Source organism: Staurois parvus, unplaced genomic scaffold, assembly GCF_062004578.1.
Source record: "Staurois parvus isolate SC_StPar_1 unplaced genomic scaffold, SC_StPar_1.0 ptg000476l, whole genome shotgun sequence".
Taxonomy (NCBI): domain Eukaryota; kingdom Metazoa; phylum Chordata; class Amphibia; order Anura; family Ranidae; genus Staurois; species Staurois parvus.
In genome coordinates this window covers 5,355,313-5,373,072 of record NW_028318272.1, presented here as the reverse complement: position 1 = coordinate 5,373,072, position 17,760 = coordinate 5,355,313, and the positions used below count along the sequence as shown (strand labels likewise).

The following is a 17,760-nucleotide window of genomic DNA, read 5'->3' as shown; positions in this document are numbered from 1 at the left end:
TCAATCACAAGCTGTGATTGACAGCCATAGCTGTGCATGTTTCCTGTGTACTGTGAGGAGCTTTCCTCCTTCCATCATCAATTATCCCTTGGAGTGGGGAAAAGCTGTCAGAAGTGGCCCATGTAGATAACAGAGGAACTAGGCAGTAGAGAAATTTGACACAACCACTTTAAGGCATCACCAATGTGTTTCTCCCTTGTATTACTACAACACAACTGTAAATGTTCCCTTCATATTTACAGGATTTTTATACCGAGAGAAGAGTAACATAAAGTACTGGACAAAAGAAGGACTTTTAACCACTTGCCGACCGCACACAGTACTTTTACTGTGGACAGGGGGTACGGACAGGCTCAGCAACTTAAATATACTTTGCCTGACATATGTACACTGGCTTGCTCCCTGAAATCCTGTCCACACGACTCAGCTGATTACGGTTCTCAGTACCTGGCTGCATTGAGTGTGCAGGGGGATCATGTGAACAGTGTCAACAGCTGTTATAAATGACTTTCATTCATAAGAGCTGTGATTCACGTAATGTGATGCTTTGATTGACCTACGGCTATTACATAGTACCTGGGCCAATCACAGCACCCTGTATCATGTGATTAGCTGTAGCCAATCACAGCATTTTAACAATAAGCCCAGCTGTTATGAATGTAACCCATTCATGACAGTTCAAACGATTGCTGTCACAGTGATAATCACTGTAGTAACAATCACAGTGTGAAAAAAAAATCCTTGATCGCCCACCCACAGTAGTACAGTGTCATATGGTGTATGTAAAAAAATTGTAAAAAAAAAAAGTTTAGAAAAGGAACAATGTTTTAAAAAAATTAAAAAATTATTCATCTATTTATTTATTTATTTTTACATACTGCCACCAGTCAGTATCCCTGGTCACTGCCACACCAGTCCAATGATGACGTTGTACTGCACTGGTGACAGTAAGTAAAAAAAAAAAATAAATGAAAAAAAAAAACTAATTTTATTTAATGTCATCATTTTTCAAAACATTGTGACAAATTATAACTTCAAAAAACTCGCTATGCCTCATTTATGAAGAAAGATTATTTATTTGCAAAATTTTATAACAGAAACAGGAAAAACTTGTTTTTTCACAATTTTCTGTATTTTTTCGTTTATATAGCAAAAAGTAAAAAACTTAGTGGTGAATAAATACCACTAAAAGAAATCTCTATCCGTGTGAAAATTGTTTTGGGTATAGTGTTGCATGTTAAAGTAGCACAGTGATGAATAGCAAAAAAATGCCCTGGTCATGAAGAGGGTAAAACCTTCAGGAGGTCAAGTGGTCAAATAAAAAAAACCCTGTTCTATGTTAAGAAAGTGATCATTATGGGGAGGTTAAAGCACTGGCCCTGCAACATTTCCGAGATGACCTAGCTTGCAACACTACAAAATATTGGATTTTGCATAGACATGGCAACATTTCAGGGGCAAAACAGGTGAAAAACTAATCTAAAGTGATATTAAACCCTCAGTTTTTAACTTTAAAAGCGGTCCAGACATGCCTATTACTATCTATCGTGGTCGTTGAAATAGTTCCTTTGCTACTGTCCTAGGGGGGCTCGAAGCCATTGGCCCTCCCTACCTGTTTGATAATGTCTCCTTTACCTAGGTGGGTGGTGAGAAGATGCCCATTTGTATGCATTTCCAGATGAAGCTGTGTGCATCCATAGACACACACAGCACCAAGTAACCCACACTCCTGCTCCTTCCTCCTCCCAGAATTTTGACTGATAGCAGCTAAAGGCTATCACTCCTCTGCCCTCGGTGTATCCTGTGCAAGTAGGAAGTTTGGGGCACAGCACAGATCGATCCTGGACCCCAGCAGCAGTGACAAGTGTTTAGGGATGGGGGAGGGCATATGTACTGGGGTGTCTTTTACCTTTATGTCGTGAATGCATTTAAGATAAAAATGTCAAAGCCTGAGTTTAGATAAAAATAAAAACAGAAACATCGGCTCAAGGGACATAACTTAGAGTTAGTATAATGTGTCCCTTGTGTTGATTCTTCTCTTTTGAATAGAAATCTTGCTCTGTCCTCATTTTCAATGTGATAATAATATACTAAAATACATAAAAAAGAAGTAATTTCAAGTTGTTGATGAAAAATCATGAAAATCTCTGTTTAGTGAATCAAGGCCTACATGTCACATTTAAAGGAGAATACTTTTAGAGGAAAGAAAGACAAAGGCATTGAGTAATTACTGTAGACTTGAGAAGAAGATAGTCAAGGCAATGATCTCCCAGCTAGGATCTGTTTTTTTATGTCCTATGTGCCTGTTTGCAAGCATAGAAGTAAAAGTAATGTGTGAAGGTTCAGAACTGTTTAAACCTGTGTAAACACCCATATTATTGTATTTAAATAAAAGGAAGGAAAAGTCGTCACTTCCTCATTTCTTCAGAGCTGCAAGTTTGCTAGAGAACTGCTCTGTTCTCGGAGGTAAAACAACATTGAGATTTGGTAATGAAAGAAGACAATTTCTTTGCTGTAACCCCAGCCAAAGGTAAGCAGAATCACGTACATTCACACCACACCCTCTCTCTCTTTCAGGGGGTATCTTATTTCCTTCTCACTTACCTGTTGGCCTGAACTGCAGCTGTTTCACCTGAAATTTTCTTTTAAAGAAACACTCCTGTAGAAGAAAAAGAAACCTTTCTTATCATGGTTGGATTTATATGGTCTACCTTTAAAATATATTTCCCGTTCTTAATGCTATTTATGCATTCCTTACATTATATAATGTATTTATTCTTAAGACTAACATTTTAAATTTTTTTTAAACTACATTTTTTTTTTATAAAAAAACTCTGCTTTAAGAGAAATATATTAATCACTATATCTGATCCTTTCTTTTTCAAATGCATATTGTTGGCCATACTTTTCAGCTGACTTCAGTGCAACTTAGATCACGAAATGAAACATGAATTCACATTAGCAAGTTTGCATTTACGGGCAGCATGTTTGTTCTAGGTCAGTGGCACAAAGTTTTGAAATTAGGTTTCCTCTAAGATGTATATATACAGTATATGTCTAAATTCAATGTCATCATGTGGTTACAGTACACCTCACCATTGTAAAAAATAAAAAGTCAATGTTTCCTTAAAATTGACATTGAAACTATAACTTAAATTTCAGTAAAGGCCTTGAGACCTACCCCCAACACTTAGGGTTAATAAAGTAGACCTCAGCTACGACCCCCTAGTACAGCAGGCTTGCAGCATTCCTGCTTTGCGTACATCAATTCTCTCTAAGTCAGCATCCGTTAGTGGCATTGACTTCTATGGACAAAAAACTAACAGACATAACTTGTGTGCTGCCACCTAAACCACAATAAATACTGAATCTGAGCTGCTGCTGGCGCCTGTCTGTGTAACTTACCACAGGAATCAAAAGTAAACCATAAGTATGTGTAGCGAAAAAACCCTTAAATACATTATATCTGTGTAAAATTCTTAAATTCCATAAACAAGTGATTGAAAAAACAATACCAGTGCTGCAAATATTGATCACTATCCAAAATACACTGTTAGATAATTAACTGAATATAACAGAAGGAAAAAAAGAGAAGTAAAAGTGAAATAAATTAAAGAAAAAACTAATGCAAATTGACCTACGGTGGTTACTGCTGTGCAAATTCCATAAATATCATGATCGTATCGCAGTGTAGCTTGTGTAATACATTAATCTCCAAACCTAAAACAAAAAACACTATAAACAAACTTTATATCTGATCATTGAGACCAGCGTCTCATTGCTGCCAGCATTCCAGTATCATAGATAGAAATAGAAGTCTGTGTACAAAACACTTGCCTATTGGGTATTCACACACAAAGCATTTTTGACCTATATGGGTCAATATTGGAGGTGAGCAGGCACTCTGCACATTGTTGGAGCACATTAGGTTTTTCCACATCACATTAGAGATTTATTCTCAACAGAGAACTGTCCATCACAGACTTTTTAAGTGTTTTTTACACAGCCTTTTTCAGTCCAATCAATTCATGCTCTGAAAATGCATGCTGATAGGAAGAGAAAGCAGAGTGACAGAGAGAAGAGCTCATTACTGTGCTACATCTTCTTTTGCTGTCAAGCCATAGGCTGGGGTGGGTCCATGTTGACCTGGACTTAAAAGAAGTGGGTTGAATGATGCAGGCCATCAGACTGTGAACATCTATTGACAGAACAACCTGCAGGGAAGCTTCTAGATTAAAGATGAATATTGCAACAAAAGCTGGTTTTGTTATTCTATTGTTAAGTGGGCACATCAGAGCGGTTACATGTGATTAGGGACAGTTGAGTGGCCATGGATGCAAAACATCCGCTTGCATGTCCACTTCTCTTTCTCTGATCACATGTATCTGCTTGGATGTGCAGTTGCATACAAACAGCTGTGGCAACTGTCATTGATTTGTACAGGCAATTGACCATGGCTGATTACAAATACTTGTGCATCCCCACTGCAGAAAAACATGCTGTCTATATCCCCACTGGGGGAATTCATTCTCTGGTTTACAAAGTGATGAGGAAATCCAACATTTTAGAGCTGCCACAAAAACAGGTGTAGAGGGAAAATCTTCCAATATGCACACCTGTTCCAGTGACAACTGTCTGAGTGGATTCATCCCCCCCCCCCCCCACTTTGGAGAGATTTACACTCTAGGACAAGACATAGGTTTTGTTTTTTGTTGTCTGTCTGACTGAGGTCTTAAAGGAAAAGTTCACCTTTCAACAGAAAATAAATAAATGCACATTTGCATCCTAACTATAGGAAAGGTTATCAGGGAATGTCCTGAAGAAAGGTCTATGGCCACTGCTGTTTTTGATTGCATGCTGTATGTTAACTCTCTCTGCCATGAAGAATTTAGCCAAAAGGGACTTACTCTGTGAGGTACAAATGCTTTCACTGGAGAGTGAGCTCTCTATGGCAAATTAAAAGACCCCAAGGTGGGCAAGACTGAGTGGTTGCTATTTCACTGGCCAGTGACTTTTTTTGATAGCTAAACCATTCCTTATTGTGGTCACTGGTATATTGTTCTAGCATTTACCCTTTCAGGAGACGTGCTTGTGTTCATTCACTATTGTTTTAATACAGTCCTATTCATTATTAGTTTAACTAAATTTCGCTTTCAGAACTTTTCCTGTTTAATAAAGCCCATTTATACAGTTCCAGGTGTGACAAGTACAGGGCTGGTCATCACTGAGCAGGACAAGAGGACCCAAACAACTCTAGTGGCTCTTGAAAGGGTAAAGCTATATAAAGATTCTTTTTATATATTCAATTTCTATTAAATATTTATTTATTAGATTATTATTATTTATTAAATATTTAAAAATAAATATTTCTAGTGTTTACCAAGTCAGTATACTCCATCTCCACAATTCCTCCCTTCATCGATGGCTAACATGGCACAAAATGCTGCTAAATAGGAGGAAAAGGTGATAACCTAGCTACTTGCATAATCATGCTAGAATTGTCTGTTCATGTTAGAATTCTTGTCTTTTGCCCTCATGGCCAGTTGAAGTCTTTTTATTCCAATCTGAGAACAAACTGAGAAGTCAGTTACATCAGTTGGTGCATGGTTCTTTTTTACTATGATAGAAGAAGGCAGCTCCCAGGTCCAATGTCTACAGTACATACCAAGCTCAAGAAAATACCCTTTTTAAGCTACAATTCTTGATATGGATCTCAATTAAAGATTTAATAAACTTAATAAGACATTACACATACTGTCAGATTATTACAAACTGGTCACTGCCAGCACTTTCATCACCAAAAAGAGAATATCTGGCTACAGGAGGCTGTCCTGGTGTTTGAAAAAAAAAACAAACCAGGCATTTTATTGAGAACCACTGCAGCAATACAGTACATGCTATGCCTCTTCCTATTTGGAGGCTGATGTTTTCGTGATGAAGACTGGAGCTCCAACAATCCTGCAATCCTGTGGTTTGTTTCCAATTTGTGTATGATGGCTGAAAAATATGTATTCTTGTGAGACGGTGACCTACTGGCTATGAGATCTGCCCTGAAAATTTTCCAATAATCTGAAGGTACTGTCCAAATTTACATTGACTGCAAAAACAGGTTGTATCTACAGTCTGCTTAGAGCTCAATAATTCATTGGGTCTTCACTTCATTTTATATCGGAGAACACAATTACATTTTGCCTACAATTATCATTCAGTCCCTACCCAATTTAATAGTCTGTTTTATATTATGTCTGCTCACACATATCCCTAAGAAGACTTATGTACTACAGTAGCATTGTCTTGGGGTCTTAACATAGTAGTGCAGCTCCAAGTTGGTGGTCATTAGGGTGTTCTAAAGACAATGGAGTTCATTTCTCACACTTACCTGTGAACTACCTGAAAACAGTGTTAATGACTTTGTTGTAATGTGCATCATCTAAGCACTAAATAAGGTCTCCTTCAGCATTGCCTTTGGCAAAAATAGTTTTCTAATGGTCTTCCATTTCTATATCATTCCATACTCTATAATATTTAATAAAAAGGGTAAAAATGTGCCCCCTTCCCAAGAAATTGCTCTAATGGCGGTAAAGGGTGTGTAAAGAACTAGCAGCACCCAGCACCTCCTATGGAGCCCTACTAGTTCTGTACTCCAGTAACTTCCACGATAGTCTGGGCACACTCTTCCTAGGTGAGTACGCATGTCATCTACTAGCCACAATAAGGAATTGATTGCATGCACCCTATAACTGTGTTTCTAAGTCTGTGTGGCTACAGATCTAAATTCTAATTTGTGCACTGTGTATGATCTTGTTTTATTTATTCATTTCTGTTATGTTAGAGCATTACTCACAATTAGGGTGGGATTACTGCATAGCCAATATGGCCTATGGCCTTGGGTAGCAAGGCTGCTAGGGGCAGAACAAAGATTTCCACACTTTATGTTGCTTAATGTCAGTAACATATTCCTGTGTATAAAAAAAAATGTTCTAGACTGCTATGCTACCAGGACAATCTAGCTAGATCCTCATTAGCTGTTGCGACTCAGTTTGTAAATTTTTTAATGTGCATTTACATTTCACCTACTCTGGGTACATACACCTAGAAATGCTAGTAGTGTGTGTCTTACTCTTCTACCTGTTGGTTGTCTTTACATTAACACAGGGTGGCTGTCTTTGTTCCTCTGGCCTTCAGTGTCTTGTGTGTGTTGTGTGTTAGTGTGATATCAGCCTTGGTAGTCAACTGAAGTAGAAAGTGGTGGCATAAAACATTAGTTCTAGGAAAGTATAATTTCATCTGTGCTCAGAATGTGATCATTGTTTGCTGATGGGATCAATTGTGGTTCAAACAAGCTGGACTGGCATACATCACAATGGGTTTTGGAAGTTTAATGAGGATTATGGCAAACCCTAGGGCCATACCCTGAGAGTGCCACACCACAACATCCAAACCTCCTTGTGGAAGTTCCAGGCAAAGACCAGCCAATCTTAGTATTTTTAAACCAGGGCGCCCAGGCACCCTGGGGTGCCTTCAGGTTTTTTTCAGGGGTGCCTTGGCAAAATGCCTAAAAACTGCTCAAACATTGTATACAAGCCAGCAGGTGAATCAAGCCTGCCTTTTAGTGCACAAAGCCAAAGGTTTTCATTGTGCACTTTTACAACCTGCCAGCTGCCGGAATCCTAACAAACAACTACATCATTAGTTGATAAGGAGCAGTCAGGTGCTTGCACAGCATCCTTGTTTGCCCATTCCCTGCCCCTCTCCGTCAGCACTGGGGTCACATTAGCTGAGTAAAGGAGAGAAACTGAGGGAGAAACACCAGAATACTAGTCAGTCCTAGTTTGCAAAGTAATATTTGCTTTGGAAGAATAAATCACTTCTAATGTTGGGTGTCCTACGCGTGTGGGTGTTGCTGTATTATGTAAAACTATTAGAATATATATTTTTTTTATAATTTACTTTTTATTAATTTTCAAATGCTTACAACAAATAGAGTTGCATAGAATCATGAAGTAACAAGCACAAAGCAATAAAAGAACAGAGAAACAAGCTCATTGATGGTGTGTATGACAGTGGGTAGTATGTACAGGGAGAGGAGTGCGAAGTGTATGGTGGTTGTGGATAGTATGTGTAGGATGGTGTCAGTAGGTGGTCTCAGTAGTTCTTCATTTTTATTATTTTTTTTTTTACAATTTTATTATTTTTTGTACAAATGAAATGTTTTATTATTTTTATCATTTTTTTTCAAAATGCTTTTGGGTGGCCAGTGGATGGTGTCAGTAGAGTAATGGTGTGGGAATGAATGGAGGAAGGAAGGAGAGGGAAGGAAGGAAGAGTGGGAGGAAAGAATGAAGGGAGGGGATGGAGGAAGGAAGAGAAGGAGGAAAAGGGAGGGAATGGATGGAGGAAGGAAGGAAGGAAGGAAGGAAGGAAGGAAGGAAGGAAGGAAGGAAAGAAAATGGATGGACAAAGTAATGAAGGGGAAGGAAGGAAGGAAGGAAGGAAGGAAGGAAGGAAGGAAGGAAGGGAAGGGAAGGGAGAAAGGAAGGAAATGAAAGGAGGGGAGGAAAGAATGAAGAGAGGAGATGGAGGAAGGAAGGAAGGAAGGAAGGAAGGAAGGAGGGAAGGGATGGAGGAAGGAAGAAAAGGGAGGGAGGGAATGGATGGAGGAAGGAAGGAAATGGATGGAGAAAGGAATGAAGGAAGGTAGGTTGCAACACTTCCTTTTTTCCTCCTTTCAGCAGAGGCATATCCAGAGGATAGACTGAGCCTCTCATGGGGCCCTCTAGTGGGGCAGGGCCCGAGAGCACGAATGGTCAGTCCGCCCCTGCTCAGAACAGAAGCTGTAAGGATTACGGATAGAAACAAAGATATCATCGAAGATATGCACCGTAGATATTGGAGATATCCCGAGTCATCAGGGCCAAAGGCCTGATGCACCAGGGCACAACACAGCAGCTGACCCGACATGGCAGATGCCTACCTCAGTAATTCACATAGCAGTTGCAGTCAGGACATAGCAATGTGAAAAAATGCTAAGGCACATGTGGGAATAAAGATGCCCAATTAATAGGGCGTGAAACCTGATATATAAAAGAGTCAGGTGGCGGAGCCCATTGAACCAGGTAGTCATGGATGTTGAGTAGTACGAGGAAAATTCTTCCTTCCAGGCTTAGTGGGTGTCCAGATCTTGCGGGGAGTAGCAGAGGGCATGGATGTAGTAGGAGGTTGCGGAAAGGCTTCTGCCTGCAGGGGAAAGAGTCCCAACTGTTTAAAGAAGGAGTCCGCTTCATGTAAGTCACAGAGTATGACTTGGGCATTATCTTTGGAGACAACTAGCTTGAAGGGAAATCCCCTGTACGTGATATGATGCTGCTGGAGTGGTGACTGGTTTGAAGACAAGTCTTTTTGCCAAGGTGATGGGGGATAAATCACTGAAAATCTGTCTCTTTAAATTCCAAAGAGGGCTTGTTGCGAGTAGAAGAGAGCAAGGCTTCTTTGCTGTCAAAGTTTTGAAAACCAAGGATAACATCTCCAGGCCTGGTGCACTCAGGAGGTTTTCGGGCCCAATGACCTATGGGTCTGTTCCATTCACCAATCAACATCTGAGACCTTGGGTGCCAGAGTGGTAAATAGAGACAGCAAGTGACAGTAAGGTTGGGAGTCAGAGACCGTTTTGGATATGCCGTGAATACGAATATTCTGCTGGCGCTCCCTGTTTTCCAGATCTTGGAGCTGTAACTGAGACATGGAGTGTTTCAGGCTTGCATTATCCTCTCTAGAACATGGACATATTGCACTAATTCATCAAATTTTGACTCAAGGTGGTCTGTGCGGTCTCCTAACTGGGTAATCTCCCCCATAAGCTCCTGAGCCAGTTTCCCGATTTCAGCAGAGATAGTGCGGGTAATATTATGTAGGAATAATTGCTGTTTGTCCTCCAAGATATCCACCATCAGAAAAGGGACCATCGGGGTGAGATGTAGAGCAGCAGGAGGATCAGTGTCCGTCCCCTCCATTTCAGCGGACCCTCCGGAGCACTCACTTGGACCACTGCAGCTACTCAAGGCCGGGGATGCAGGCCTAGTGAAGAAGTTATCCAGCATGGAAGGCCGGGGATCCGGAGGCGGTGTGGGTATGTCATGACCTGGGAGAGGGCTCTCCCGAAGCTGTGGAAGCTGCAGGAGTGGAGCAGGAGGGCCGTGAAGGCTGAGGGTCAGCAGAGGTCACCATTCATGTGTCCGCCATCTTGGATCACCACGTATGCGCCCCTAGAATAGTTTTTTATGTTTTATAATGAGGTGCCTTGAGATTGCAGAATGTCAAAGAGTGCCTTGAGATTGTCCATAATTTTAAAGGGTGCCTTGACTAGAAAAAGTTTGAGAAACACTGCCTTGTGTCCAGGAAAGCCTTTAGCTGCTTCAATTCAATCTAAGAAAATATACAGACAAACATCAATAAAAATACTGTTAAAATGTCCACACCTTAAAGGTGTGGACATTTTAACAGTAATATTTTAACTGGTATAATCTAGACATACATCTATAATTCCTACCTGTCACTCTAATCCTGTAGTCTGTGGCTGAATTTCAGTCTTCTATTAATCTTGCTACATCATATTTACTGCTTGAAGTTATGCACAGTACATTACCTTATTTCAACCACATTTTTGTAATTTCTGCGTTGGTTAGTTGTGAAATGTGGTCTATTAGTGACATAAATAAGTGAAAATCAGTATTTCAAACTTTGTTATTCATTGCTTTAAGTCACATTCTTTCCTACAGGCACAGCATGAGTGCTGAAGGCTCTGTGGAGGATGAACCACTAAGAATACATGATTCCCCAACATTACCAGAGGAAGCAGAGCATTCGGGGAATACAGTGAATGATGAATCAAATGAAGATCAGACTCAAGAAAGTAATGCTAATTTAAACTTCTGTTTATTGACTTGTAAAAATTACTGTATGATAATATATAGTGCTCACTGCAAGAGGGGCAGCTGGAAATGACCCAGGTCTCCTTTATCTGTTCAGAAGCTGCTAGGCCCAGGTAGCAGTTCCAGAACACACTGACAAACACAGGTTCAGTCTAGGGAATGTCTTTTTGAAGATTTATTGCAGTAATTAAACAGGATAGAGGGATAAGGGTGCCTGATACTCCAAAAATGCCAAAAGGTACAGGAGGACAGATTCTTAAGCAAAAATTCTTTAGCAGCAGCCTTAAGTATTGCTGGAGATAGAGGGGACAGCCAGTCCATATCAGACTCTGTAAAAGCAGTCACAATCCCTGTAGCAACCTCTAGCATATAACCCCCAGAGCACAGGCACACGAAGATTTATAGGCAAAAAAGGTCCTACTCACAGTGGCCAACGACAGCAGTCCCCAGCCAGCTTCCATGCAACACTCTTCAGTGGAAGGGGCTCTTTCTCCAGCTCAGTTCTCTAAGGTAGTGTCCTGTAGCAAAAATCTTTAAATCCAGGTTCTTCCAAGCCCTCAGTCAAGCACATGCTGAGGCCCAGCAGCTACTCAGTACCACAGCTACCTCCCAGGCCAGAGACCCCAGGAGAGAGCCCTGAACAAGCCTTCCAAACATTTATCTTCTCCTCGGCCACCTTGTGGGCATCCCCTCCCAGGGTTTGGCTGAGGTCAGATAAATATACTGGCTCGGAGGCCAGTGGCTGTAGCAGTAGAGAGGTTCATGAGTAATCAGCTGGGGTAATATACAAGTATATACAAGGGATCATACGGAAGTGTAGTCAATGAATTAGCCAAGGGTCTATAACAAGTAATAGAGATAGCAGCAGGTATGTAAGAGCACAATAATCTGTCAAACAGGAAGTGCAGAGACATGGCGTAAATCAGGAAGTTAATGGGAGGAGCAAAGAGTTGGAGGTTTACCAGAAGCAAGATACAAAGTAGAGTTTTCTAAAGAATCAGGCAGGGAGCTGTCAAGCATCTCAGGTGACACAGCACGTAGAGCTACATTCAAACACCACAGAGGTCTTAGGTTTAGATTCAGACCCTGATAGCTATATACTGTACAATAATGTAAGTCCACAGTTTCTGCATTTTACAGGCCATTCATAAAATGAAAGCTATGGTTTGGAGCCTATTAAATGGTTCATTTGGACCAGATTGGTCCAGACAAACTATTTTCTTCACTGTGTCTCTGAGCACTGTATGTACTGCATGTAGCTTTAGCTACATACAGTACACAGTGCTGGGTTCTGGCTGTGAGACCACACCAGAAATAATGCAGAGTTCATCCGAGCATCACTCAGCCATTCCCATGCAGCTGTGCAATGTACAATATAGTGTATATAGTGTAGGAGTGTGTAATGTATAATATAGTGTATATAGTGCAGGAGTCTGTAATGTACAATATAGTGTATATAGTGCAGGAATGTGTAATGTACAATATAGTGTATATAGTGTAGGAGTGTGTAATGTACAATACAGTGTATATAGTGTAGGAGTGTGTAATGTACAATACAGTGTATTTAGTGCAGGGGCCTGTAATGTACAATACAGTGTATATAGTGCAGGAGTGTGTAATGTACAATATAGTGTATATAGTGCAGGAATGTGTAATGTACAATATAGTGTATATAGTGTAGGAGTGTGTAATGTACAATACAGTGTATATAGTGTAGGAGTGTGTAATGTACAATATAGTGTATATAGTGCAGGCGTGTGTAATGTACAATACAGTGTATATAGTGCAGGGGTGTGTAATGTAAAATACAGTGTATATAGTGTAGGAGTGTGTAATGTAAAATACAGTGTATATAGTGTAGGAGTGTGTAATGTACAATACAGTGTATATAGTGCAGGAGTGTGTAATGTACAATACAGTGTATATAGTGCAGGAGTGTGTAATGTACAATACAGTGTATATAGGGTAGGAGTGTGTTATGTACAATATAGTGTATATAGTGCAGGAGTGTGTAATGTACAATATAGTGTATATAGTGCAGGAGTGTGTAATGTACAATATAGTGTATTTAGTGCAGGAGCCTGTAATGTACAATATAGTGTATATAGTGCAGGAGTGTGTAATGTACAATACAGTGTATATAGTGCAGGAGTGTGTAATGCACAATATAGTGTATTTAGTGCAGGAGCCTGTAATGTACAATATAGTGTATATAGTGCAGGAGTGTGTAATGTACAATACAGTTTATATAGTGTAGGAGTGTGTAATGTACAATATAGTGTATATAGTGCAGAAGTGTGTAATTTACAATTTAGTGTATTTAGCGCAGGGGCCTGTAATGTACAATATAGTGTATATAGTGCAGAAGTGTGTAATGTACAATATAGTGTATATAGTGCAGGAGTGTGTAATGTACAATATAGTGTATTTAGCGCAGGGGCCTGTAATGTACAATATAGTGTATATAGTGCAGGAGTGTGTAATGTACAATATAGTGTATATAGTGCAGGAGTGTGTAATGTACAATACAGTGTATATAGTGTAGGAGTGTGTAATGTACAATACAGTGTATATAGTGCAGGAGTGTGTAATGTACACTATAGTGTATTTAGCGCAGGGGCCTATAATGTACAATATAGTGTATATAGTGCAGGAGTGTGTAATGTACAATATAGTGTATATAGTGCAGGAATGTGTAATGTACAATATAGTATAGGAGTGTTTAATGTACAATATAGTGTATATAGTGTAGGAGTGTGTAATGTACAATACAGTGTATATAGTGTAGGAGTGTGTAATATACAATACAGTGTATTTAGTGCAGGGGCCTGTAATGTACAATACAGTGTATATAGTGCAGGAGTGTGTAATGTACAATATAGTGTATATAGTGCAGGAGTGTGTAATGTACAATATAGTGTATTTAGTGCAGGGGCCTGTAATGTACAATATAGTGTATATAGTGCAGGAGTGTGTAATGTACAATATAGTGTATATAGTGCAGGAGTCTGTAATGTATAATATAGTGTATATAGTGCAGGGGTCTGTAATGTACAATATAGTGTATATAGTGCAGGAATGTGTAATGTACAATATAGTGTATTTAGCGCAGGGGCCTGTAATGTACAATATAATGTATATAGTGTAGGAGTGTGTAATGTACAATACAGTGTATATAGTGTAGGAGTGTGTAATGTACAATATAGTGTATTTAGTGCAGGGGCCTGTAATGTACAATATAGTGTATATAGTGCAGGAGTCTGTAATGTATAATATAGTGTGTATAGTGCAGGGGTCTGTAATGTACAATATAGTGTATATAGTGCAGGAATGTGTAATGTACAATATAGTGTATTTAGCGCAGGAGTCTGTAATGTATAATATAGTGTATATAGTGCAGGGGTCTGTAATGTACAATATAGTGTATATAGTGCAGGAATGTGTAATGTACAATATAGTGTATTTAGCGCAGGGGTCTGTAATGTACAATACAGTGTATATAGTGCAGGAGTCTGTAATGTATAATATAGTGTATATAGTGCAGGGGTCTGTAATGTACAATATAGTGTATATAGTGCAGGAATGTGTAATGTACAATATAGTGTATTTAGCGCAGGGGCCTGTAATGTACAATATAATGTATATAGTGTAGGAGTGTGTAATGTACAATACAGTGTATATAGTGTAGGAGTGTGTAATGTACAATATAGTGTATTTAGTGCAGGGGCCTGTAATGTACAATATAGTGTATATAGTGCAGGAGTCTGTAATGTATAATATAGTGTGTATAGTGCAGGGGTCTGTAATGTACAATATAGTGTATATAGTGCAGGAATGTGTAATGTACAATATAGTGTATTTAGCGCAGGAGTCTGTAATGTATAATATAGTGTATATAGTGCAGGGGTCTGTAATGTACAATATAGTGTATATAGTGCAGGAATGTGTAATGTACAATATAGTGTATTTAGCGCAGGGGTCTGTAATGTACAATACAGTGTATATAGTGCAGGAGTGTGTAATGTACAATATAGTGTATATAGTGCAGGAGTGTGTAATGTACAATATAGTGTATATAGTGTAGGAGTGTGTAATGTACAATATAGTGTATATAGTGTAGGAGTGTGTAATGTACAATATAGTGTATATAGTGCAGGGGTCTGTAATGTACAATATAGTGTATATAGTGCAGGAGTGTGTAATGTACAATATAGTGTATTTAGCGCAGGGGCCTGTAATGTACAATATAGTGTATATAGCGCAGGAGTGTGTAATGTACAATATAGTGTATATAGTGTAGGAGTGTGTAATGTACAATATAGTGTATATAGTGTAGGAGTGTGTAATGTACAATATAGTGTATTTAGCGCAGGGGCCTGTAATGTACAATATAGTGTATATAGCGCAGGAGTGTGTAATGTACAATATAGTGTATATAGTGTAGGAGTGTGTAATGTACAATATAGTGTATATAGTGTAGGAGTGTGTAATGTACAATATAGTGTATTTAGCGCAGGGGCCTGTAATGTACAATATAGTGTATATAGTGCAGGAGTTTGTAATGTACAATATAAAGTATATAGTTGAGTACGAGTGAGAATGTCTGCAAAGTCCTCCCCCCCCACGTCCTTGGTCTGTACAGTTCCCCCCATCCTCAGTCTTCTCATCAGCCCCCCTCATCCTCAGGCTTCACAGTCCTCCCCATCCTCGATCTTCACAGAACCCCCCCCCATCCTCAGTCTTTCTAGCCCCCTTCCAACTCATCTGCACAGTTCCCCTCTTTACCTAAACTCTCATAAACATCTTTGCAGACATGGGGGGTTTCCTTTCCCCCAGGCTTCAGCAGATGACAACACCTCTCTGCCCCACCCCAGAGAAGCAGTACACATCCCCAAACAGCCGCTCTGAGCTCCAGAAACAGGATCGGTGTGTGACTGAGAAATGAGGTACATAGATCCTCTGTGATAATAGCCAAAGAGCAGACAATGACAGGCATGGCTGCTGTGCCTCAGGCTTCTTATCCATGGGTTCAATATGGGTCAGAGCACAGTGCGCTCCATCCTCCTTGTATAGTTTGCACCCATGGATGATACACCCCTTGATCACAGTAATCCTCAGAGAAATTTGAGAAAATTGTGATTCAAAAGAAGAGAAGGATAGAGAGAGAGGTGTGGGAAGAACTTGAAAAAAGCTTTGTGGGGATAGAAGGAATCTGACATAACCTCTTTTTCATCCACTGGTCTGGGTGAGTGAGTCCAATGGAGGCCTTCCTGGGGCATGGAACAGCTGGAGAGGCAGATTCCAGAAGCAAGGTTTCAGTAACAGTAAATAGGTTAAAGGAGTTGGTGATAAAATGTCATGCATGGATGTGAGCTTGTTGGAATCCCAGGGAGGAGCATGAGAAGGGGGCTGGTTTTTGGACCAAAGGAGAAAAGAATTAGATTTTAGGATTGTATTTGCTGCCAGAGGAAGGAGAGTGCTTGTTGAAATTAAATTGTAGGGCTCCAGGATTGGGTGAAATATCTTCAGAATCCAAGAGGAGCAGGAACCTAAAGAGTCCTACTTGTTACTGCACTGAAGGTAAAGCTATTTGTTTTTCTAAGTCTTTTGGATGTTGATTTTGAACGGAAGTGACTTTTTATTGATCAACCAATGCACTTGCAGGGCTCTAATGAAAAAGGTTGCAGGGCCTGCATGTACTGTAAACAGGTGCAGTTAGCAAGTCTGCTACTAGGTGACTCTCTTCCAGAATAGTGTGGTAATAGGGAATTATGTAAGTTGGTGCTAGGTTCCCTTTTAGACTGAGTCTTCCTGTAGTGCTGTCATGGGTGTAGTAAGTGTCCATGTATATGCCAGGATAGGAGTAGGGCAGTCAGGGTGTGTGAGCCAAACACCAGCATGCAGATGTAGTCAGCTAATGCAGAGGCCCTGCATTTGAGCAGAAGTCCATGGGTGATATAGTCCAATAGCCAGAAGAGCCAGTTGTAGTCATCCCATCTCATTAAACATGGTCTAAGGAGATTGGGAATGGGATGCTAAAGGCAAAGCGTTCTCTGTCATGAGTACTAATATCCTTGGTACTTCTAGTGATGCCTAGGCCAGACACCAGAAAGTAATGCTTGCAGCTCAAAATGCAACAAAATGGTAAAAATGTTAATAAATTTTGTTAGCATTTATGTAAGAGAGAGGTAGGGGAACAAAATAAGACATTGTTGTTTAAGTGAGTGTGTCAGGGATCTCAAGGTCCGCAGCGGCGCACAAGTCTGCGCATGCGTGGAATACCAATGCGCACCAGCATGCGGGCGCTAGGACATAGGCAACCGAGGCAACAATCGTGGCCGTGCATCCACACACTGATGCGCACCTGGCACCAATGACAGCGCAGGGCGCACTATTTAAATTGACCCCTTGCAATGCTGAAATTGCCGTAAGGTCTTGTTCCTGTTGTTCCTGCTCGTTCTGTTCCTGAGATTGCCTTGTTGCCGACCTAGCCTGACCCTGATTGCTGTTGACCGTCTCCTGCCCTGACCCCTGGCTCGTCTTGACTTCTCTTCTGCCTGTTCCTGATTATCTGACCTCCTGCTGCTGAACCTGGCCCGTGACCCGATTACTCTCTGCCTACTGCTCTGTACCATTTCGCCTCCGCTGTTACCGACCTGGCCTGCCTGGCTTCGCTATCTCTCCACGGTGTCATCCGTCCATCCATCCTGCACGGATCCATTTGCTACTGCCCAGATCTGCTCCACCCCTTCACAGCAGGCTCTTATCCGCTACGTGTCACTGGCATTTACCTCTACCGCAGCTGGGTGTACTCGGGGGACGCAACCGGGTC

The 17,760-nt window shown here is 40.4% G+C and overlaps 1 protein-coding gene across 3 annotated transcripts in view; it reads left to right on the top strand.

Moving 5' to 3' along the window:
• Positions 1-2,419: 2,419 nt before the first annotated feature.
• The window catches only part of SNX20 (sorting nexin 20), a 28,236-nt gene continuing 12,895 nt past the window's right edge, over positions 2,420-17,760 (top strand). The window contains exons 1-3 of one of the 3 annotated variants that reach the window (XM_089689488.1): positions 2,420-2,530; positions 5,192-5,271; positions 10,776-10,909. In XM_089689488.1, the coding sequence (XP_089545614.1) occupies positions 10,783-10,909 (127 nt within the window). In that variant the 5' untranslated portion in view covers positions 2,420-2,530; positions 5,192-5,271; positions 10,776-10,782. The remainder of the gene's footprint in view (positions 2,531-5,191; positions 5,272-10,775; positions 10,910-17,760) is intronic. The other 2 variants (XM_089689490.1, XM_089689489.1) reach the window with 2 other exon arrangements.